The 25,695-nt window shown below is 34.6% G+C and overlaps 1 protein-coding gene across 1 annotated transcript in view; it reads right to left on the bottom strand.

Annotated features, from left to right (window-relative positions):
* LOC118193658 (cubilin-like) overlaps window positions 1-25,695 on the bottom strand; it is a 435,777-nt gene that overhangs the window by 112,737 nt on the left and 297,345 nt on the right. The window contains exons 40-43 of the mRNA XM_085826886.1: window positions 24,779-24,977; window positions 14,507-14,713; window positions 11,217-11,372; window positions 2,744-2,937 (exon numbers count right to left, since the gene is read on the bottom strand). Of these exons, the coding sequence (XP_085683012.1) occupies window positions 2,744-2,937; window positions 11,217-11,372; window positions 14,507-14,713; window positions 24,779-24,977 (756 nt within the window). The remainder of the gene's footprint in view (window positions 1-2,743; window positions 2,938-11,216; window positions 11,373-14,506; window positions 14,714-24,778; window positions 24,978-25,695) is intronic.

Genomic DNA, 25,695 nt, shown 5'->3' with positions numbered 1-25,695 from the left:
AGTTCATAGTTCATAACGTTTCAAAACTTATCAATTTTCAGTCATGCGTCCAGTGAGAGGAAGTTAATCGAGTTAATATGGTCTTTTCCTTTGTGGTTTGTAATCATTGCATGAAATCGTTGTAATGCTAAAGACCAGCGTTGCAAACGAGAACTTTTATGAGGAACAGTCGCTGGGAAACTTAGAAGAGTTATGATCGCTAAAGCGTTAAGTCTCAGAACTAAATAGTATGTAGGTTTCAAATTTCTTTAGGGTAAAGATAACGGCAAACACTTTCTTTTCAACAACAGAATAATTTCTATGCGCCTCAGTCAACGTTTTGTTAGCGAAGGCTATTGGGTATTCTGCACTGTTTTCACCTTTCTCACCCAAACTAGCTCCTACGGCGTATGATGATGCTTCTGCGTAAATGATTGAAAGGCAAACTAAAATTTGGAGAGTAACATTTAGGAGCATTGTAAATGGCGCTTTTTAATTGAATGAAAGGTTCATCATGTTTCTTCAGCCAAGCAATTTCGTTCGAAGCTCTTCTTTCTGTCAATGCTGTTAACCCTCTCGTTGCATAATTATTTATCAAAATAAGTTCAAAATTGCGTATGTTTTTATTTCATATTTCAAATCAACTTATATTTTAAAGTTGAAATGTACAAAAAGTTTTTGTAAAAGGTTTTTTTCCCTCAATATAGAACCAGATAATGAATAAAGGTTTATGAAAAATTCAAATTGGAGAATATCATATAAAAGCTAAATTTTGAAAATTAATGTTAGTTAAATTATGCTTTGTTTTATGAAATACAGAAATGTAAACGTATGTGCTAATGAAAATGTTCAAAATACTTACAAAATATTTATTAGAAATGACAGTATGATAAACTTCGAAACGAGGCTCGAGGCAAAATCCTACTTTGCAATATTTGCACCAAATTCGCGTTTCTTTGCGAATTTGTGTTGCCAATTTCAGTTTTTGTTTTGTAGTAACAAACAGCACACTGTCTAAGAGGCTCTTTATTGGTGGATGAGATATATGGCTAGCAAAATGTCGAGCGCTAGTCTCATGGGATTGAGAGTTGAACTACACACATGTCTGAGTTTTGAAAAGAGTGCAAAAAAATGGTGCAAAACATGCTTGTATATTTGGAAGAAATATGGACAACTAATTCCATCTGTTAACCTAAATCTGAATAAATATTAAACATCACAGAAATGCCGAAATGAAACCATGAGCAAGAAAAGAGCGAGTTGCACACTTAAATAGACGGAAAAAATGCATCCCTGCGGAAATTGCGGCATGCAAAAATTTCGCTTCTTCTTCGTTGCCTGTGGAAATCGCGAAATACGCAGCGAAAAGGTTCAAGTTTGTGCTTGCAGAAAGTTCGTTTCCTGTGCCTTAATACCTGTTCTAGATTTCCCAGTCATTTGATTGAAGCTGTTTTCTGAATGTATAATTTTATTTTGTCGTCTATTTAAATAATATTGTTGCGCTCTATCCCACTTCTGACACCAGTTGTTACGCTATTTTCTTCCTTCACGTTCGTACGGGGTTTGTAGATTTGGATTGAACAACGACGACACTGGAAGAAGTATCGAAACAAACTTTATTTATCCATATTAATCAGGACATCTCCAAAACACTTTTACAGTCGTCGAAGATCTACAATAAACACGCTGGAACAATCAGCGACACAGCCTTAACACTATCAGGCAATAATGGTGGAGACAGCTTCACTGCAAAGTATCAGAGTACAGCTCTCGACTCTTCTCGGTCGTTCTCGGCACTCCATGTACTCTCGAAACTTACCACGCTACAACTCGCGATGCCCTCAACGACACACAGAGCACAACTCCCGACTCTTCGGTTCACTCGTTCCCGGAGTTCAACAGACTCTCGCGACAAGGCACTAACCGCGATACACTAAGAGACTCTTCGATGCATTCGACGACCCACTCTGCACTCGCTGCCCGGCTGTCAACTCGATCGACTCCGCACGGACTGACTCGCTAGACGAGACACCCACTCGATACTAACTATTTCGCACTCTATGCGAGGCACACTTTGAGTCGCCCTCTCGATGATGCACACTCTCTGAGACACACTCTCAATACTACTGACTGACTGCAGACCAGCAGGGTTTATATAGTTTTCGGCTTGTGTTCGAGAACATTCTGAGCTAAACCGGTAAGAATTCGTTCCAGAAGGCTCTCCATCAGTCCATGGCATATCGCTAATTTCGTCGCCAAATGTGGCAACCCTGACTTCCCTTGCCATTTTATGGTAACCCTAAAACTGCTTTGCAGGAAAGCCATCTTACCGCGCTTGTACATTTCGTAACAATATTAACCTGTACTTACATAATTCTAGTCTTTACTTTTCATGTATTGTTTTCAGGAATCTCTCCCATATGCGCTATTGAATCTCTAATATATTCTAAGATATCTGAGTAAAGGATACTGCATTATAGATTAAATATTACGTATCTGGATAAAATACCACAACTATACAAATCTATTAGGAAAGTCACAACGAATTTTAAATATTTAAACCGGTCTGATATTGCAAGAAAGTTACTAGATTGATGTAAATTAATATAATTATCTCAGCTAAACTACCAAAATATCCATAACAATTTCAATGAACTGTGTTTTTAAATGCTGTATTTCATAAATTTCATATAAATTGTGTTATCTTATATGCTTAATCGGGCGTGCGGTACAATTTCAAGAAATATTTATTCTTTTAACTTACCACAAGGTAATTAGTACTGCAAATAGAATCCGAAGCCACGCTGAATTGGTCAAAAGTGAGTTGAATGGTTCTTCTGGGTTTCACGCGTATGTAATATTCACAGAAAAATGCCTTATAAAGGCGACCACTGAGATGAGTATGAATATATTCACTCTTTATCACTCCATTTGATTCCGTGAAGCGGGCTCCACATTCTTGAAAAACAGGAGTATGGTATAAGAAACGTTATGAATCAAAACATAATGATATTAACATTTAACATACTACGCAGACTCTTTAACAGCATCGAAATGTCATTGCTTTATTTCCATGATAAGTTAATTTATGCTGGAAAATTAAATTTGGATAAGAAGAAAACATAAAACTCAATAGTTAACCAATAAAGTAAATAAACTTCATATCTTTTAGAGAAAAGTAAAATAAACAACAAAAACATACTTTCAGTTTAGTTTAGTCGTTATTATAGCGAGAAAAACACACAAGTGAATTCATAAAATTTGAATTAGAACAAAATAATTTTTAAAAAATGAGTGAAAAGAATTATAGATGCAACTTAAAATTTAGGAACTATACGTAACCATATAGTGACGAAAGATAGTTATATATAAAAGAAGGATAAAATACCTAAGTGTAAAGGAAAAGACTGAAGGACTGTTAAAGAATTAACAGATTCAGTCATTTGCAATAAATATGAAAAACTAAACAAATCATTATAAAGAAAAATAAACAGCCACATAGGTTCAAAGTAAAAGAACTGTTACAGTCAAAGAATATACTTAGGTATCTATCACTTGCTGAAAAGCAAAATGTTAGTGAAGGGAACAGATGGAAGAAAGAAGGATTATTACATAAAAAGGAAAGGCAAAAAATCAAGAGAAAATGTTGCGATTGATGGGAATGGCATAACATTAATACTTTAGGAAAAATTGTTGCATCATCACATGCAATAAAAAAAATCTAATATAGAAACTACATGACTTTCTTGCACGGCCTGTTAAATTATACACATTTTTTTCCGTACCTCATTTAAACTTATTTCCTCGAATTACTCTAACTTAATTAATTGAATCCTAAAAGCAAGTTAAAAATGACATCAAAAATTGTAAAATTTGAAATTAATTATTCCAGTCAATTTTTGCCTCACGGGGATTGAACTTCTTATAATTTTTTTTTCACAACGAGTATAAAACGTTTCCTAATATAAGTATAGGAATCCGGAAATCGCATTCAAAGTTAGATTTTTGTTATTTGTCGAAAGTTAATTTTTTTTTTTTTTTTAGATTTGACATTGCCAAAACGTGAATATTTTCGCCATTTGAAACACTTCTGTAATTAGAAGTATATGACTACGACTAACGATTGCGAAAATAAAGGTCGTGTAAAATAAATTAGGTCATGTAAGGGGGTGGGTATATATTTACAAGTGTAATGAAAAAGGGAGGTGCGCAACTAGATGTTATAGCAGCTCTATATGCAAAATATCAACGCTCTAAGGGTAATCGTTATTGAATTATGCGGCATACAAACATATGTACTTACGTACAGACATCAAGATAAAAATCCCTTTTGAATGCATTTTACAATCAGTTTTAAGGAAAGAGTCCTTTATTTTCCCCCAAATCATCACCCCAAAACTTTTCCAAATTGATTCGGGAACGGTCAAAATGGATATTTCCGTTGAAATATGGCATTCAGTATTTACATATAATAGTAAAAATATGATGAAGAACAGAAAGCTTTTATTCGGAATGAGAAATTAATAGCATACAAGAAAGAATGTCACCAAATATAAGAAACGAAAGAAATGGTTAAGAAAGAAAGGAATATAAGATGTAACTAGGAGTAAGAAGATAATACTTTATAAAAATTATTCCATTTTAAGTAATGAAGGGACTTATTATTATTATATTATTTACTATGAATTACAGTTAGGTTACAATTAGGTTATTTACTATGAATAACAATAATACGTATATTGCAATGGATCATTCAATGATTTAATGTAAAAACGAAGGGCAGAGGGGTTAAAAAAATTAAACCAACATCATTAGATAATCAATAAAATAATCAGCCTTATAAAAGTCATGAGAGAAAACAAAAGAAAGCAATCATGCTATTTTAGGAACAAAACAGAAAGGCTAAAGAAGGCAAAATAAAAAAGAATACTGTCATTGAAAATAACAAAATCTGTTAAATATTACAAAAGCATAAAGAAGACGAAGATTACCATACGACAACAATAGAATTAACAAAATAGAAATCAAAATAATGGGAAGACTGAAAAGTCTGAGGAAAGAAAGTTGATATCATTTCAAAGCACAGGTAATGAGAGTAGAGGCAAAGAATGAATTCTTTAATATGTAGTTGTCGAACTCATGACTGACCAAAATTATAAGTGGGAAAACAAAGCATCATATGAATGTGACTGAAATATTCACAACCATCATCAATACCTTGTTACAAATGTTACAGAATTTATATTAAGATTGAAGAATTAAAAACTGGCAAAATTCAGAAAGCATGCAGTCCTCCTGCCTGTAAGTTAAGTACATCATTAGTAAAATAGTTATAAGGTATTAAGCTGCCCACGAATGTAAAACAAATAATTCATTGAGAACGATTTGGAGAATAACGAAGTTTTCATACTTTCATAGTTGTATAGTTGTCGCTGTCATCAAGCAGCGTAGGCATCATGTAGCAAGCCATCATTCATATTGACAATATTGCCTGCTTTTCTCACATTTGCCTCAATGTTGCCTTTTACCGATATTCAGTTACACTGTGACTCCGTACGAGGAATGAATGGTTAATGACACTAGCAAAAGAGCTACAGAAATCATTGTAACTTGTTGTTGTTGCCTTGTCCGTGTATTTCATGGAAGAATGATTGCCAGAGCCCCAAGGAGTTGAACTTCTAACTTTCACTCCAATTTCGGGGGCGAGCACCCAGGGTGTATGGTTACTTTGCTTAACCTGTTCCGCCAAACTAAGTTAATGGCACTACAGGGTTAGGAAGTCATCCTAGTCATTGCTAGCAATCTGACGGTTAGGCCGCCTTGGTACATTTTACGTTAATATTCAGTTTCTTGGATATAATTCTTTTCATTCTCTTGCTTCATTATCTCTAAAATGCCATTGTTGTAGTAATAGTCATTGAACAGTCGATTGACAGGATATGTGATGTAGTCGGAAGGAAAGAATTGCTGTCGAAGGTACTCTGTCAGAGGGCAGGAGAGCAGGTAATGAAGTGCGTCTGTGTCTTCCCCGCGGAAACTGCTAGAATAGTTGACGTCCCGTCTGAGGAATCGTCTGTAATACGCTGAGAATTTTCCCGTGGTTGGTACAGGACTGGCGGAAGAGCCGGTTGCATTTGAGCCTCTTTGAGAGTAGATATTGAGAAGATGTTGTTAGTAAATCTTCCTGTGATGTAGTCCGAGGGTATCACGCTCCTCTCCCCTACCACCAAACCATACGAGAAAAATTTTGGATCGCCATATATTTAGTGTCCCTATGCCGCAAAGACAACAAATGTTCTACCTTTACAAACATCCATGTCTTCTCCGGGATTCGAACATGGGCTTTTAGGTACTGCAGTAGGCTCCCCTAATCACTATACCGTCTAGACAGCAACATCGAAACTTTCTTTGGATGTATACATGGCTCTGGAACAATTGAGCTGAAGATATCTGATTAGCATATATAACCTTCATCAGCTGTCCCAGTACGTAGCATAATTCCTTTGCGTTTGCTTCTAAGGACAGAAAATCATGCTTCAGAACCTATTTTCCTGTTCTGAATGGTTGGGACAGAGAACTACCTGACTTTATTGTCTTATCAGTGATAATTAAAAGACGATAAACACTTTCATGATGTTTATTCAGCTTCCAGCTTAAGTCTTTTACTGTCTGCGATTCTCATATAAAATCCATCACTTATCAGCCGCTGCAATACTTTGCAGAATTCGTTTGTGTTTGCTCCTGCTTGAAGAGTTCGAAATGTTCGGAATGGCCGTGATACAGATTTTAAATGTTTTTGTCTTACCAATGCCCATTATATGGTGAGAAGCACTTGGATAACATATACGTAATTTCTGGACTAAGTTTCTTACAATTGACGGTAGATTTATTTCTATCACATCCTTTAACTCGGAAGGACCAATACATGATGGATGATGGCCAGTGGGTTCATTCATAAGATGCGTTATCTCTTGCTCTAAATGTTGAAAATTAACGCAAAATCGTTCATTAGGAACAGCTACTCAATCAAATACCTTATTGAAACATTTAAATTTAACGTATTAATGATGCGTAACTTATCTGTAAATTTTCAAGCATAAAAGAAGATATATCATATCATGATGTTAACTGGTCTTCTCTATATCGTACATCCGCTGTGATTCGTCGCCATACTGATTAAGCGTTTGTACCTTTGTCATCTTCCAAACTATATCATACTCTCATATATATTAATGAACTCTATAAAAAGTGTCGCCCTTTGTAATAATCTGTTAAATCTAATTCTTGAGTAAAAATGAAAATACGCGCATATTTTACTTCTTAAGAAATTACAATTATCTATTTCTAGAGGGGATTTAACGCTTTATTGTTTCGCACTAATGCAATGCTTGTATGGATTCTTTCAAATAAGTAAGAAGTTAACATTTACAAATATAGCTCCGTATTTGTCTGCAAATAATCTGCTCTACATAAATATTTTGGCTGAAGTCGTTGTAAGTTTCCCACCTAAAAGTGCGCCACCTAAAAGTCATAATAGAAAAATCGACCTCAGTTTATTTCAACTAATGTATAGGATTCCCCACTGTGTAATTCTAAGTTACAATTGAATGTGAAGAATCTTAAGAATTAGTAAGCGAATAATCGCATGAGTTCGTGAGACAGTAAATAAACTTAGAAAGGGTTAAAAGACCCTTTATTATTCAAATAAGATTTAGCACAACTCCATCTTGGACTTATCCAATAAAGCCGACACTCGGGCTTGAATTTAAGAGACTAAGAATTAAAACTTAACTAATCTTAACTAAAAAGATATAGCCAAAGCTATCAAGTTTGGTTTAATTTAGTTTTATTAGATTATGGCAAAGCACTCGAGGGCTATCTGCTTTAGTGAAGAGGCCTTTGTGGAGGACTTTCTAAGGGAAACTGGCTCGTATAGACGTTACGCATGGAGAAAACCACGAAAACGCCCATGCAGCCAGCCCGTTTGCAGGATTCGGACCTCGGACCGAACTACCAGTGTTCAGTGACGTTACCGCTCGGCCGCTGGTGGGCCTCCGAAGCTATCAAGATTCTAAATGAGTTGGCCCCTTAACGCTAATTGACTGCAAAGCTGTTAAGGGCCTAAAGTACAGCCGAGCGTAACAATAGCTTAAGAGAGAGTAGCCTAAAAAGGCGGACTCGTGCTAGCCAGAATATCTGGTATCTCTCTAACTCAGACAGTAGAACTTCACGGTTATATACCGCTCTTCCTCATTTGCATTCAAACGTGATTCTAAAACTACGTTCTGGCCGGAAGTGGTAAGTTGAAATTAAAAAGCGATAGGAAAGGAAGTTTAACTCAAAATTTAAGTGTTGATAAAATTAACATAATCCTTATATGTATGTTTTCCTTGAATTTACTGAAGCCATGATTGCTCCCATTGCATCACGGATGATGCTGTTATTGCATTACTCTTTACACATGATGCCAAACCTTTGCATAATATACAATCTTCTCTTTTAGGGAACAGAATTTGCCCATACGTTTCACCTACTATCTCATGTCCAACAACTCCCCCCCTCGCAAAAAAAAAAAAAAAAAAAAAAAAAAAAAAAAAAAAAAAAAAAAAAAAAATTGAAGCTTCCGATGGCGCGAAAGAAAACTTTTGACGACATTTTAGGTAATATTATACTACAAAAACAGCAATTTAAAATACACCTAACTGAAAATAATGCCACTTTTAAGAAATAAAGGAAAATTTACAAAAGAGTTATTTTTATTATGAGTAACAACAACATATTAAAATGAATGATATCAAGCATAGATTATAAAAGGGCAAAGGAGATAACGAACGTAAAATGAAAATGAGCCAGTGGAAAAGTGAACAGGACAAATAAACGATAGAGATGATTATTTAGTGGAGAAACGAAAATGCTGCCACAGGAAAAGATAAACAATAACTTGTAAACGGGAAGAGCAAAATAGATAAAGAATGTTAAAGAAGGCAATAGTATGGTAGAAAAGTGAGAAGTAAATGAGAGAAAGGGTGTATTTAGAGGAAAAATGAAAAATGCTGCATTTGGGAAAGATAAACAGTAATTTATAAAAGAGAAGGGCTAAGTAGATAAAGAATATAAAGGAATGCAATGGCACAGTGGAAACGTCAGAGGACTAAAGGAGAGAAGTGATTTGCCTAGTGCACAAATAAAAATGCTGCATTTGAAAAAGGTAAACTATAATTTATAAAAGGGAAGGATAAGATAAGATAAATTTGGGCTTCCCTGCCGCAGGACATTTAACGCTTTGCGGCAAAGTCTGTTCGGTCTGGACGCACCTAAAAATTTCCTTCTGTACGCACAGAAAAATTGAATGAAAAAGGATTTATATGTTACTATAGGTTACTCTGCACCTCTTTTATTTATAGTAGATTGCAGCTCGACACAAACCAGTCCATATATTTTAGCCATGTTTAGTTTCTTAAGACCCTCATTTTTCAAAGAAATCTTCCATATTTTTTTTAGGGTATGAAAGAAATTGTTTGAAAAGAAATTTCTGTGTTATTTTTTTGGCTGTATGCTAATCTCGTTATTCAATAATAGTTTTAAATTTTTACCCTGAAATCTTGCCTAAAATCAAACGGCGAACCCTAAGTGTGCCCAGCCCGGGTTCACCGATAATCTAAGACAACTGAGAGTCTGTATTCTTTGTTTCTCCGCATCTCATCGGTCAGTTTATTGGCAGCAATGCTCGTTTCAGCACTCATTTCGAAGCTCTATTCAATCAGTGGGCCACTTTGGGCACACCCACAGAATTAAAACGATAAGTGCTATTTTCACAAAATTTTACTTGTGTACTCCTCTAGGCCTAATTAGACTGCCTACCTTTTTTTTAAAAATCAAAACTCCGACTTTAAAAGGTAGCGTGCCGGAAAGGGTTAACCGCATTACAGTTGAAGGATAAAGTAGATAAAGAACTTTAAAGAAGGCTATAGTCGATTGGATAAGTGAGAAGGACAACTAAACAAGAGAAATGATGTATTTAGTGTGCAAATGAAAATGCTGCATTTGGAAAAGATAAATAATAATTTGTAAAAGAGCAGAGCAAAATTGATAAGGAACGTTAAAGAAGGCAATAGTTGGGTGGAAAAGAGAGAAAGACAAGTAAACGAACGAGAGTATGTATTTAGTGGACAAATATAAATGCTGCATTTAGAAAAGATGAAGAATAATTTATAAAAAAGAAGGGCTAAGTAGATAAAGAATGTAAAAGAAGGTAATGGCGCAGAGGAAAAATCAGAGGACTAAATTAGAGAAGGGATTTATTTAAGCGGAGAAATAAAAATACTGCGTTTGGAAAAGGTAAACAATAATTTATAAACGAGAAGGCCAAAGTAGATAAAGAACGTTTAAGAAGGCAATATTCGGGTAGAAAAGCTAGGACAAATAAATGAGAGAGAGGCTGTATATAGTGGATAAATGAAAATGCTTCATTTGGAAAAGATAAACCAATATTTTATAAAAAAGAAGGGTAAAGTAGACAAAGAACGTAAAAGAAGGCAATGACCGAGTGGAACAGTCAGCAGGATTAGATGAGAAGTGATTTATTTAGGGAACAAATAAAAATGCTGCGTTTGAAAAAGATAAACACCAGTTTATAAAAGAAAAGGGCAACGTAGATAAAGAACGTAAAACAAGGCAATGGTCGAGTGGAAAAGTGAGCAGGACAACTAAACGAAAGAGATGATCTATTTAGCCGAAAAACTAAAATACTGCATTTAGAAAAGATAAACAATAATTTCATATTAAAAGAAAAATACATTATATTGATTGTTAGCATAAGTAATTGTTTGTTGAAAGAAAAAAGATGCTTGCTGATCGGAACAAAATGCAAAAATTAATGTAACAATTGGAAAGTTTGATGACAAAGGAACTGGGAAGAATAAAGAACTGGGATAGAGTATGAAGATAAAAATTAAAAAGCAGAAAAGTACCCATGTTTGTGAGAAATGAATACATGGGATAAAACATAGATAATAAATTGTTCAAATACAAACTTTCGGTCCATTCTTTATATAAAGTTCAAAATCTGGTAATGTTTGCGTAAGGTTGTTGCTCTTGAATGAAAGGATATTTAGGAGGAAATAAATCTACTGAGATATCTACTAAAATACTGAAGAGCTTAATATGTATAAAAGAAGAGGGGAAAAACTAGGATGTAATGCATTAATAAGTGGAAAACAAACACTATGAAACATTACTTGGCATGGCAGTTGCATTGAAGCCTCTGTAATGAGTGTAACCATCTGTAACGAACTGAAGTTTCATCAAATTCGTTGGGCTGACAAATAGCGGAGGAGTTTCTCTACCACAATAGCTTGCATTCAGGTGCCAGGCATCCAAAGCAGGATTCAGAGCTAAGAAAGGAACATTTAATTAAAATCTTCATTTCTTTAATTTCTTTATCTAAAATAAAATGCATAGTAAATTATGAAGCATTTCAGAGGTAAAGATTTCAATGAAAATATAAGTTTGGTCTTAAGTATTTCATATTCGATTATTTAAATTTTAATAAATCAAATGAAAAGTCATCAAGGCGAAGATAATTTCGTAATATATTTGATTCCTGGTATATTTATAATTTATATTTATTTTCATATGCTTGATACTTACTTTCTTGAAAATAATTGTCAGTAGGTGATACAGTATCAGACAAATGATATCAATTAGAATTCTTGATGGCATGTCCCTAAAATGACCTAGACGTTTGCTAGCTAGATAAATGTCAGTAGGTGATATAGTATGAGACAAATGATATCTCAATTAGAATTCTTGATGGCATGTCCCTAAAATGAGCTAGACGTTTGCTAGCTAGATAAATGTCAGTAGGTGATACAGTATGAGACAAATAATATCTCAATTAGAATTCTTGATGGCATGTCCCTAAAATGAGCTAGACGTTTGCTAGCTAGATAAATGTCCGTAGGTGATACAGTATGAGACAAATAATATCTCAATTAGAATTCTTGATGGCATGTCCCTAAAATGAGCTAGACGTTTGCCAGCTAGATAAATGTCAGTAGGTGATACAGTATGAGACAAATGATATCAATTAGAATTCTTGATGGCATGTCCCTAAAATGAGCTAGACGTTTGCTAGCTAGATAAATGTCAGTAGGTGATACAGTATGAGACAAATGATATCTCAATTAGAATTCTTGATGGCATGTCCCTAAAATGAGCTAGACGTTTGCTAGCTAGATAAATGTCAGTAGGTGATACAGTATGAGACAAATGATATCTCAATTAGAATTCTTGGTGGCATGTCCCTAAAATGAGCTAGACGTTTGCTAGCTAGATAAATGTCAGTAGGTGATACAGTATGAGACAAATAATATCTCAATTAGAATTCTTGATGGCATGTCCCTAAAAGGAGCTAGACGTTTGCTAACTAAAAATGTAAACTTCACAGATACGGAATATTGAAACGATCTAGGGTAATATATAAATCATATGCTGAGTACCAATGATCTACTGCTATAGAACATGAACTATACGTGAATAGTTTTGTAATATTTCAGATGCATAAATTTATTACCTGATTTGTTAGGAAAAAATATTGCAATTTTTTCAACGATCAGTGTGAATTAGCAGGTTATGAAATGGCTAAGAGAACTCGTGTAGCAATATCTCTTTCTAGCCGAGGATATTGTTGTTATTAATGCTCTCTTGCTTGATCTATAGTCAGCCGAAGCCCACTAAATTTCTCATGGCAAGGAGCGCAAGATACGCTTGTCGTTGGAAACATTCTTGAGCAACTTACAGGTGACAGTGCGATTTAACTCAGTTCTGCCACCATTTTTGATAAAGAGCACCCAGGAAGGGACGGGTCCGAGGGTATCCCCCCTCTTTCACTGCCACAACCTACCGAGAGGACTTTCGACTAGCAGCATGGTCGGTGAGCCTCTATGCCGCAAGGACACTATACATTTACTAACATCCATGTCTTCTCCGAGATTTGAACCCGGTCCCTTCGGCACGTCAGTCAGCAACGCTAACCAAGTTGGGTGGCAGCCGAGAATGTTCCAGCTGAAAGAATCAAATGCTTTAAAATAAGATTTTCAATATCAGAAGATATAATACACTTCACATATAAGGTTTACGACAGCAAGCACTCTTCTAATTTTCACTCATGTACAAGGAAAGTAACAGCAATGGTTAAAATTGCTGAATACTGGATTCGAATGGAGGTGAATTATTTGGCTGCCTAAGTGTTTTTGTATTCCTCCATTCCAAGTGAGATAAATACGAGTCGCTTTTTCTTAGTGGGTCCTTCACGAAGACATATTTCCCTTAAGAAAACATCCCTGCAAGTAAATTATTTGACTACTTTGCAAACAAACTTTGTAATTTTTAAGAATTTATTTGGAATAGGTAAAACAATTTTATTCATGGGTTTATGACACGAAATCTTCCGCTTCAGCAATTAAAGAGCTAATGTTGTGCAGCTATTAAAACGATTTAATAATTAACATACATATATATATGTGTGTGTGTAATGGTAGCACTACTTTCGAAGCACTTATGTAAGATCACTGAGATGTAAAAGCGTAGCAATATTGATTGCGAAGAAACTTGATGCTTAGAGCTTTGATCCATATTGAAGAAGTACAAGTCGAGCCAGATTAAATTCCTTTTTTGTTAAAATTCTCATTTGTGGCCACAATACACTTGGCACTCCAATCATGCTTATTTACAGAACATTTTACATTTTTGACAACTATTGCGATAGGTAGCAAGCACAGCGAAATTACGTCCAAGCAGTGCACAGAGAGAAGCTGAAGTGAAAAGTGACGCATCAGTTCAGAGAAAGAAGAGAGGGAGTCAAAAGTTTCAGTTTTAAGTTTTGGTTTTTCATTCGGGGATTGGTCAAGAGGCATCTGCATTAAGCGTTACATAAAATCGCATTATTAATTTGAATGACGCAATTTAGACTTACTTATAGCACTATTTTTAGACAGAGAGACGAAGTTCTCAAATTAAATAAAACTAAAAGAGTTTATAGCCAATTAAAATTACAAGTTTACTTTCATAATTTTTAATCTTATACACACACACATATATATGAAATGCATTTTCTCATACATTATTTGTGTTGTGCAGCTGGGGGCAACAGGAATGAGACAAATTTTGGAATATTTCAGCATCCATCTCACAAGCCTTCATCCTGTACCTTGAGGAGAAGTCATATTTATAGATATGTGTGCGTCATGATGCTCATCCAATCAGCGATATTAACTGAAATCACGAGGTGACGCTATCTTCTCATCAAGAGACTTATGCAATATGACATATTTAAAGAGTTTGGCAATTTGGCGGGCGCCAACAGGTTAATACAATTTATAATAAAGAAAGGATTTCGCCAAATTTAGGAACAGGGATGCAATTTAGGTAGAGAATCGCCAACACATTATTAAGCAATATGATTAGAATTTAATTTAATCAATTGATTTTAAAATATCATTACATATATATAAATTAATTTACTTACCATAATATATTTCCAGTCTATCAAAGCTACATTGAGGAAACCACTCTTCGAGCTCCAGATCTGTGATGTTCAATTCTACATGCTGGTAATGCGGTGCCCGGATGACGTATGTACAGTTGTAGTTATCTGGATAATTTTCTGGGTAGTTCGGTGACGTAACAAGCAATTCACTTGTATTCAAAGTGATTTCCTGCCAGCAAGGAGTTCCTAGGACAGAAACAGATAATTTCTTTTGAACAAGATTTATCACTGGAGTTCAGGTATCTGACGGTTTTAGATCCCACAAAGTAGAATTAATTAGTTAATCATTTTATTGAAAATGAAATAACTTTCCTTAGCCGCAGTGTCCAAGCTGCTTAGAAGAATGGATAGTGTAAATTAATGCTGCAGTTCGTATGACCTTCTTCCATCAAATTAATCAATATCTTAGATGCTCTACCTTCTTTTTAAATTATGCTATGTGTCCACTTATTTCATAAAGATAATTAAATTCCAGGTACAGACACTTTAGTTTATTTAGGTACAAACGTGATTTTATTTTTCTCAATTCTGTAAATATTTCTACATTTATATATTTTAACGATTCAATAAATACCATATAATTCTATATACATTATACTAATATTATTATGCATAGAAATAAATATACAGTGTGACCAAAAAGTTCTTTTAAACCAGAACTAAATGCGTGCATCAGTGTAAGAGGCAAGCTATTTAAGATTTGAATCTTCCATCCTGATCACTGAAGTGACAGCAGTGATCACGTGAATTTCAGTGTGATTGTGTCGTGACTGCCGGGAAGGTGAATAAATCCTGTGCGTTGAACAGTTTATTATTTGTCCTTGCTGTGCCTGGTGAAGAAAAATGACAGATACCAGCTACTTTACTTTGGAGGAGGGCTTAGTTACAAGTGTGGGTTTTCATGAGCAGAGGCACAACAACGAAAATATGACACAGGTGATGAATAGGTTTCTTGAACGGTTCGACAAGTTCAGCAATCACGTAATCAAACTCGTCAGACTTTGATCACACGGGGGAAGAAAGCTTGACTGAAGAGCACATCTTTGTTCCGCACTTTTAAAGGTTCCAGGACCCAGGTTACTTACTCGAAGATGTTGAATGATTTGAGTTCTCCCACGATGAAGCTCCTGCCCACTTCGCATTTGGTGTTTGTGGAAATCTGAACGAACTCTTCCCTGCCAGGTGGATAAGACGTGGATCCCCAAATTAAACAGCCCCTTATCGTTGCTCGCCTCGAAGTCTGGACCTTACGACACCAGACAATGCCCTGTGCGGAAGCGTCAAATCATACGTCAGGAAGATGTGGTGGTGGACAACGATGCCTGCGGCCAAGTGTATTTGAAGCCTTCCAGCATGGAGACTACAACTGCTGAAGCGAATGAGTAGGACAACATTTAACCGTATCAAGCCGTGCAGGAATAATGGTAGTGCACATACGGACGTTTGGGGTAAATACCTGTAAGTATTATTGAAGTTACGGTGAAAAATAGCTTGCATAAATGGACCTTCTGGCCACCTTGCATATATATATATATATATACGTGAATATTACATATTGTAAATTACACAGTATTAATGCAAGCATGATTTCTAAGTACATAGAGGAGAGGCAGTCCAATGCCAAGCGCAAATTAAGCAAAATTCAGCACTGTAGTCCCATTGCTTTTATCGAAAAGTCTATCGATTTCAAATAAATCGAAGAGTAATGTTTTTTTCCCTCAAAAAGCCCACTAGTGGCCGAGTGAGTGATAAATCACTAAACACTGGTAATCAAATGATTACTTTAAATATTAAGTCCACGAAATGAAGAAGTTTTTCAGGTAACTTTATCTGAAATAAAATGGATAGCGTTTGCAAAAGAATAACAAATAATACTTTTTTTACTTCTCTTATCCTCTCTCGGGGCCCATGTTCTTTAAATGAGAAAGATGAAGGTTATTTTTGATAATACCATACAGTAAAAAAATACTGTAAATTTCATTTGAAGTAAAAGCTTCTGAAATTAAGAAGATACTTTTTAAAGCAATGGGTTTTGTTAACAGAAATAAAGGAATTTTATTAACAAGAAAGAAACCAATTCCTCAAGTTAAATTATCAAGTTTGAACGTATTCATGCTCTCAAATATTAAATTTCCTATTAGAGTTTCCATCACAGCCATTTGAATAAAAACAGTAAACAAATGTAAGTCTTAATTATCAATTCAAATACACAATTAGGAAGAAAAAGGAAAAAGTACGGAATTTTGCCTTGTATTACACGTACACGTAGAAATGCTACACGCCACTTGATTCAGCTACAATTTTATATAAATAAATAGATATATGACTCAGATTTTTTCAACGAAATTTTAATTAAAAATATCCTTTTAATTAAAAAAAGTTATTTTAATAGAAGTAATTCGAAAATAAAGCCTTTTATTTAATGGTGGGCACTAACTATTTTAGACTTTGGCCAAGGCTAGAAGCGGTGATAATTTTATTATGAAGGCACCTAATAGGCGGTCACCGTTACTTCCTATGAATGGATCAACAATTTGCGTCCATGCCATCCGGGATTCGAAGTCGAACCTTTTGGTACAGCAGTCACAGTCATTAACCACTTTCCTGTCTGAGCGGCTCGGGAGGGGGGAATCTATTTTTTCAGAAATTAAAAACTGTTACCTTTAAGGGAATAGATTTTATTATTATCCAACGTATCAAAAATAAATGCGATTTCAGGTTCAACAGTTTTGGGGGGGGGGTAATCGTATTGATAGCCATAAAAAACGTGTTTTCATAAGTACGGACACATAAAATCGCTTTTTATACACTTTTAAGGTGAACATGCTGTATGTTTAAACCATATATCTGGTTTTAGTATATTTTAAAGCATTTTTGAGAGAATTCATAAATTCTCTTTAATGATTACTTCCATTATATGGTTACGTTTAGATATAAGTTCAAAAAGTTGCCCAAATTTCGAATCTGAATCCACAGAATATCTGCAAAGTTTTAAACCTAATTTTGTTAATTAACTCCAGCAAAACTGCCCCACGATAATTGAAAGCATATATTACTATGATATTTCAACTTAATTTTCTTAAAATATCGCTTGTTTACTGACAGAATTTTCAGTATCGTCAATCGTATCCACTGAACCTTTACAGTTAGAGATACAAAAGTTGAGCAAAGAACAGCAATAAAGTTTTACTGTTAAGTAGATAAACAGCAATAGAAGCATGCATCATTGACGCAATTCAATTCTCATTAATCAGATTTTAGCAAAGAAAAGCAATACGCTAATTAATCAGGCCCCTTACTCATCAGATTTGGTACTTAGCGAATACTTTCTCACTTTTAAATGATGTTCCACCTCAAAGATCATTATTTTCAGTATCGTCAATCGTATCCACTGAACCTTTACAGTTAGAGATACAAAAGTTGAGCAAAGAACAGCAATAAAGTTTTACTGTTAAGTAGATAAACAGCAATAGAAGCATGCATCATTGACGCAATTCAATTCTCATTAATCAGATTTTAGCAAAGAAAAGCAATACGCTAATTAATAATTAGCTTTTATAAACAGCAATAGAAGCATGCATCATTGACGCAATTCAATTCTCATTAATCAGATTTTAGCAAAGAAAAGCAATACGCTAATTAATAATTAGCTTTTATAAACAGCAATAGAAGCATGCATCATTGACGCAATTCAATTCTCATTAATCAGATTTTAGCAAAGAAAAGCAATACGCTAATTAATAATTAGCTTTTATAAACAGCAATAGAAGCATGCATCATTGACGCAATTCAATTCTCATTAATCAGATTTTAGCAAAGAAAAGCAATACGCTAATTAATAATTAGCTTTTATAAACAGCAATAGAAGCATGCATCATTGACGCAATTCAATTCTCATTAATCAGATTTTAGCAAAGAAAAGCAATACGCTAATTAATAATTAGCTTTTATAAACAGCAATAGAAGCATGCATCATTGACGCAATTCAATTCTCATTAATCAGATTTTAGCAAAGAAAAGCAATACGCTAATTAATAATTAGCTTTTATAAACAGCAATAGAAGCATGCATCATTGACGCAATTCAATTCTCATTAATCAGATTTTAGCAAAGAAAAGCAATACGCTAATTAATCAGGCCCCTTACTCATCAGATTTGGTACTTAGCGAATACTTTCTCACTTTTAAATGATGTTCCACCTCAAAGATCATTATTTTAAGAACAGCATTAAATATTTTCAGAAAAGTGTAACCAGAGACATAAGCAGTTTTTCAAGAGATAAGTTCTATGAAAAAATTAAGCTGTTTTTCCCATTCAGCCATGTGTGCTCTCTTGGTGTCACTGGTAGCCCGTCGGACTGGCAATCGGAAGATTCGTGGTTTGATTCTCGGCGGGAGAAAAGGTGATTTCTCATGTATCCTAGCTCTGAAAAACTAAAAGTTTCTACAACTTGTAATGCCATCATTCCGTGAAATTTCAACCAACTGTTTTTTATATGGTGGAAATGTTTCCGAAGAAATAAAGTACACAGGGCATATCAAAAATATAAATAAGTGTAGACGTGAAAATAATGTTCAAAATAGTTTTCAAGCAAGTTATAAAGCAACCCAGAATCATCAGTTAATGTTTACTTTTAATTTTCAAATACACATTTTTAATGCACATGTTTTAAGTACAAATCTTATACTTTGTAAAAATGAGAAGATAATTAATTACACATGTATGCATGTGTATGAAATAAATTTTACTCATAAAAATGTATCCCTAATTCAAGAATAAAAATTTGAAATATAAAGAAAAAGAGAATATAAAACGCATGCATGCTTTTTAATTAGATATTATTCGTTACATTATTTTATTTAATTCTTAATGAACTTGATTTTTTACGGCTATTTCAACAAAAAAAAAAAAAAAAAAAAAATACAATAAAATTAGTTTAGTTAGAATAAAAACTCGTTTTTATATTATTTCTCTTGTTACCCTTACTTTAAATGTGTTTTCCTAAATGTCAGAAATTAAGCCATAAGACTTAAAAAGGGGACTTAATAAAAAAAAGACTTTATTAAAAAGATGGTATAAAGTTATACTCATATGGGTATTAATGTAGTTTTCAATGTTAACACAGACACTTTCAGACTTTTAAAATTAAGCATGCGTAGCGTCTGCCATAAATGCAAATTCTAACATTCTAACAGTGTAACAGAAATATTTTTGAGAATCAAGATTCATTTGAAGATTTCTAAAAAGACGCTGTTTAAATTTTATTAGAACCATATATAATCTCATCTTTTTTAGAAGCGTATATTAAATCGAGGTTCTTGATGGATCCAAACGACTTATCGCCAAGTCCATTAAGAAAGCAGAGTAACGTAAGAAGGGATGTAAAAGACCCTTTTATTAAGAATTCGAATAGTTTAACAAAAGGCACTTTCTGTGCTTACAAAACCAGCCAGCATTTATTGCGTAACTCAAAAGTAATGAATTTCAAATTAAAACTACGTTAAATTGTAAGTTAACGAAAGGTTACACAGAAATAAGTAAAGTGCAAGATGGCTCAAACCTATACAAAGCATTGTTGGCAAGAGTAAAAATATACGCGAATAGACAGCTATTGAAGAATTTTAACAGCCTATGTGCCTTCAGGAGGAAGTACATGCTCTGATTAATCCAAAATCTTCCTTTATATACTGTTTCTTACTACCCCATTTGAATACTCGAGAGCTAAAATTAGCATTCTGACAGAAAAACGGAAGGGGAGAATGAGAGTAATACTACTGAATATAAAATACATGGTTAGATAAAAATAAATAAATCCTTAAAGCCAAAATAAATCATACAAGAAAAGAATTGAAATAATTTTCTTGGTAGGATTAAACTAAAATCGCGATGAGAATTGGTAAAAAAGAGAATTTGGTGCAAAATTCAACAGCAAAGTTTTTCATGCTATCAAAATCAGGTGCTGTAAAAGAATAACAACCTCTACAATTAATGATGTTATGAGCTGGCAAGAATTCCATCAACATGCAAATTAATTGTATTGGGTATTATAAAAAGCCTCCGCGGTTTTTTGCAACTAGATGGTGTTGATGCCTATATATCCGGCAACACTCACCCAATTGTCTCAAACGAACATGTTCTTAAAAAGATGACTTTCAGCTTCTAGTGTTTGTGAAGCTAGTTTTCTGATTCGTTGCTCGCGTAAAAAGTTATATTGATTGGAAAATGAGTAAAATATCTGAAGAAATACGACGCGTGATGCTTTTTTTTACTATAAAACACGTATAAACGCTGCAAAAACATGCCGAAAAGTTTGTAAAGTGTGCGGTGAAAATGCTATGAGTGAACGAAGGACCCAGGAGTGGTCTGTTCAATTCCGTTCCGGAAATTTCGGTGTCAAAGATGCACTTCGCTCTGGTCGGCCAATCGCTGAAAACGTCGATGAAATTTTGAAACTGGTGGAGCAAGACCGGCGCGCAAGCTAACAGGAAATAGCGGATGCCCTAAAACATCAATCGCATGACAGTTTAGAATCAATTGAAAAGAGTAGGCTACAAAAAGAAGCTCCATGTTTGGGTGCAACATCATTTAAACGCAAAAAAATTTAATTGACCGAATTATCATCCCAGAAATGTTGCTGAAACGCAACGAAATAGAACCATTTTTAAAGTCGCGCAATCCAGAAAGAGCGATCAGAATTGGCCAATAGAAAGGGAGTTGAATTTATGGTGGCATGGTGGTTATGTACTTGATATATATCCTTGAATTGACATGACTCCATTTACTTAAACATAACCTTTATTCACACCAACATAGCTTTAGACACAACTGAAATAACATGACGAAATAACAAAACCACTAAACTAAAATTCAAAACATCCTATGCTGCAGCTAAGGGAGAAGTGAGTGAGTTCACTACCGCGCTAGCAGTTTTTACATAAACCACATGGCGTGGATTGGCTGCACACGCAGTCGAACATTTGATGGCCGCAGAGTATCCCCCCAGTGACACAGTCACGACACAAAAGGAGTTGGCTGTAAATTTCCAATTTAAGATATGCACATTCAAATAACAGTTATACTTTAAAATTGTACGTACAAAAAGAAATACAAATATATGAATAGTAATAATACATTTACAATTCTGATTGGAATATATACCCATACAATGCATAACTTAGTTAAACAGAAATAATGATTTGATGAATGAAGTTAATATGCATTTTATATAACTCAATACGTATGCAAAAAAAAAAATTATTCCAAGTATCTATACATTGTAACATTTGCAGCTAACCACAAGAGAAAACTTTAATCATATTACAGTAATTAGTGTTTTTGGAAAATGAACACGACGTTCACTTCGGGTAACTACTTGTTTTGGAACAATTTTTGAGTCTTCGCAGACTTTCTGTGGAAACTGAGGAATTACAGGTGAATTTATACATTCTGACAACATATATGATGGTTTTAAACGATCGATTGTAACTGTAATCTTTTGGTTATTTACCTCAATAATAAAATTTTTATCCATTCGTTTAACCACGGTAATGAGGACCAGTATAAGGTGGAGTTAAAGGTGGTTTAACAGAATCGATACGCAGAAATACATGAGAATAGGTTTGAAGTGCTGGATGTACATAAATTGGTGATTGAATATGCCTAGAGGTTTGAATAGGTCTAACTAAATGCATGACTGATCGAAGTTGTGACACATAAGATTCAGTAGGCGATACAATAGTTGTAGCATTCAGCATGTCTGACGGTAATCTAAGTGTAGTACCGTAGACAAGTTCAGCGCAAGTAGGATTTATATCTTTCTTAATGGCAGATCTAATACCCAACAGAACAATAGGCAGAATTTCAGTCCATTTTAGGTTGTTATGAGCCATTATTGAACTTTTAAGTTGCCTATGAAATCTCTCAATCAGTCCATTGGACTCAGGATGATAAGCAGTAGTTCTAATGCGATGTGTACCCAAAATTTTCGTTAAATCCTTAAATAAGTGAGATTCAAAATTTCGGCCTAGATCAGTTGTTATTGATACCGGGTGGCCAAATCTTGCTATCCAGTTATGCACTAACACTTTGCAAGTCGTCTGAGCTGACACTTCGGCAGTAGGTATGACTTCCGACCATCTGGTAAACCTGTCAATAATTGTCATGCAATAGCGGTTACCTTCAGACGGTGGAAGAGAACCTATGAAATCGATATGGATGTGTGCAAATCTTACATCAGGCAAGGAAAAGGTACCCAACGGTGATTTCGTATGTCTATGAATTTTAGAACGTTGGCACTGTAGACATGATTGAACTGCAGTTTTAATAAATTTCTTCTTATTCGGCTGAAAATAGCACTTAGTAACTAATTTTGTTGAAGTTGAAATACCAGCATGAGAAAGACAGTGAATCTTCTGAAGTATTTTAGAGCGAAAAGATTCAGGTATGAACGGTCGACGTATACCGGGATTTTGGTCAGTGTAGATTGTAAAAACCCTGCCTTCAAGGATGTGCCGAAACTTCGTAATAGACAAAAAAATTGCCAATAGTTCTCGATCATAAGTTGACCATTTCCTTTCACTTTTGCTGAGTTTAACGGATAGAAATGCAATGGGTTCCCAAACTGAATTATGCAGTTGCATTAATGAGCTACCAACCGCAACGTCCGATGCATCAGTACAAAGTTTCAAAGTCGCACCGGGAATTGGGTGTTTGAGAAGGGTTGCCTCAGCAATTGCCTTTTTTTGCATTTTCGAATGCTTTCTCGGCTTCGTCGTCCCATTCGAGAGAATATTCTTTTGTTTTGCTTGGTTGTGAAGGTTTCCTTTTATTAATGCGGCCTTCCAGTAACCTATTCAAGTTAACTAAACCATGCGAAGCTCTTGGGACAAAACGTCTGTAAAAATTAAATATGCCAAGAAATTTCCATAACTGAGTTAATGTGTTTGGTTTAGGAAGTTTTTGAATAGCTTCTATCCTCTCGGGTAAAGGTTTTAAACCCTGTTCAGATAGATGAAAACCCAAAAATTCCAAAGAAGTTAAACCAAAACTGCATTTAGATACATTAAGTCTTAACCCATAATTACTTAATCTTCCAAAAAGGGCTTTTAAGTGTATCAAATGCTCATTTTCGTCTTTTGACGCTATCAATATAGCGTCGACAAAAGCAAATACTCCTGGCAGCTCGCGAGTTACTTCATCAATAAAGCGTTGAAAGGTTGCAGCTGCATTGCATAACCCAAATTGCATTCTTATGCTCTCAAAAAGTCCAAAAGGAGTGGCAATAGTCGTTTTATAGATATCAGAGGGATAAATTGGAATTTGGGGATATGCTTTAACCAAATCTAATCGAGAAAATACCTTTGTTCCATGTAACTCCGCTGAAAAATCGCAAATATTGGGAATAGGATACTTATCCCTCACTGTCTGAGCGTTTAACTTCCGAAAATCTCCCACAGGTCTCAATTCGTTTGTGCCCTTTTTTGACACCATGTGAAGAGGAGAGGAGTAATTACTTTTGGAGGGTCTCATGTGACCTAAATCGATCATTTTCTGAATTTCATGCTTAGCAATTTTTAATCTATCTGGAGCTAATCTCCTTGGCTTACGTGAAACAGGAGGACCAATGGTTTCAATGAAATGCATAGTATTATGCTTAACAGTCTCATTGAGATCAGGAAGCTTTGACAGTGAAGGATAGTTAGACAGTAATTTATCATTAATACAATTTGAAATAATTGTACATTAGATAAATAATAATAATAAACATTAGATTAAATAATAAACATTAGATTGCCACAAATTCCATCATGACAATGCACGACCGCACACATCTTTGATGACTCGTAACAAATTGGCGGAACTTGGTTGCGAAGTTTTGATGCATCCACCGTATAGCCCGGACATTACCCCATCTGACTACCATTTGTTTCGGTCTCTGCAAAACTCTCTTGATGGTAAAAACTTGGCCGATCGAAGCACGGTGAAAATCGGTTGGCCAAGTTTTTCGAAAATAAAACACAGAAGTTCTACCCCGATGGAATTATGAAGCTGCTCGAAAAATGAAAAAAAAAGTCATAGATAATAATGGTCAATATCTTCTTGATTAAAACTGATTTTCAATAAAGAAAATTTTTGTTCAAGTGTGTACCAAAAACGCGGACACTTTTTATATGGCCCAATAATTAAGACTGTACTGGAATGTTACGTCTGTCATAATTCAGGCAAGACTCATAATTTAGCAAAATGTCTTACCGCCTTCTACAGTAGGTGCAGTCACGACGACTCCAGACTCAGTTACAGCTGCCCACTGGAGATAGAAGCTAGCGTCGTAGTAGTGGTACGCCTCGAGTCGAATAAAAAGAACATTGCTGGTGCTGACTAGAGGCTCTGGAATATTATATCCACAGAATTCTCCAAGTACAGGAGCTGAGTCGTCGAAGCCATCATAAATCTGGATTTTAGGAAGATATTACTTTTAATTTGTTATCATGCAATAATGAAGCTGCTTCATTACAATTTATTACACAGTATAAACATTATTTCCATTACCAACATGGAAACATTCATGCCTGCATTTTAATACCAGAAATGTTGCATCGAAATCAAATAAAGAGAATACTGATTTATGTATATATTTTATAATACTTGAAAACGAACTTAGATTAATAAATGTTTTTAAAGATAACGGTCTAATGTCCTCCTAATCAGCAATGGCCAACTGAGTACTCGTAATTCTGAATATAGTTTATTTGTACCGTTCAAGGATTTCTGACTGCATGCATGTTTTTGTGATAACAGCAGTCAGATCTCTTTTATTTCGCTCACTAAAAGAGCATATTTTGTTAAAAATAGCTGAGCTGTTATGAAGGTCTAAATTGTAAACATTGTATTTTATGTAAATATCTTCTATTTACTTAGTTTTTAGGTAATAATGTGAAGTTTAATTTAACGTATTAAGAAACTTAAATTGAAAGTGATCAAACCTCCAACGTTGTTCATTTACTTTCATAGTAAGATTTTACTTCCTTGCACGAAGTAAAGGAAGTATCGTAATCACTTAAAATTCCGGGTTTCATATTACAACGAAAATATTAATTTTGACCGTTATCGAATGCAATTTAACAATGTTCTTGCTTGATATCTCTACGTAAGGACAGAATAAAGAACTC

The sequence above is a fragment of the Stegodyphus dumicola genome, chromosome 11, assembly GCF_044657685.1.
Source record: "Stegodyphus dumicola isolate Sdum_Otavi_A_Nest chromosome 11, ASM4465768v1".
NCBI lineage: Eukaryota > Metazoa > Arthropoda > Arachnida > Araneae > Eresidae > Stegodyphus > Stegodyphus dumicola.
Note: the sequence above shows the minus strand (reverse complement) of the source record. Positions and strands in the feature narration are given on the sequence as shown.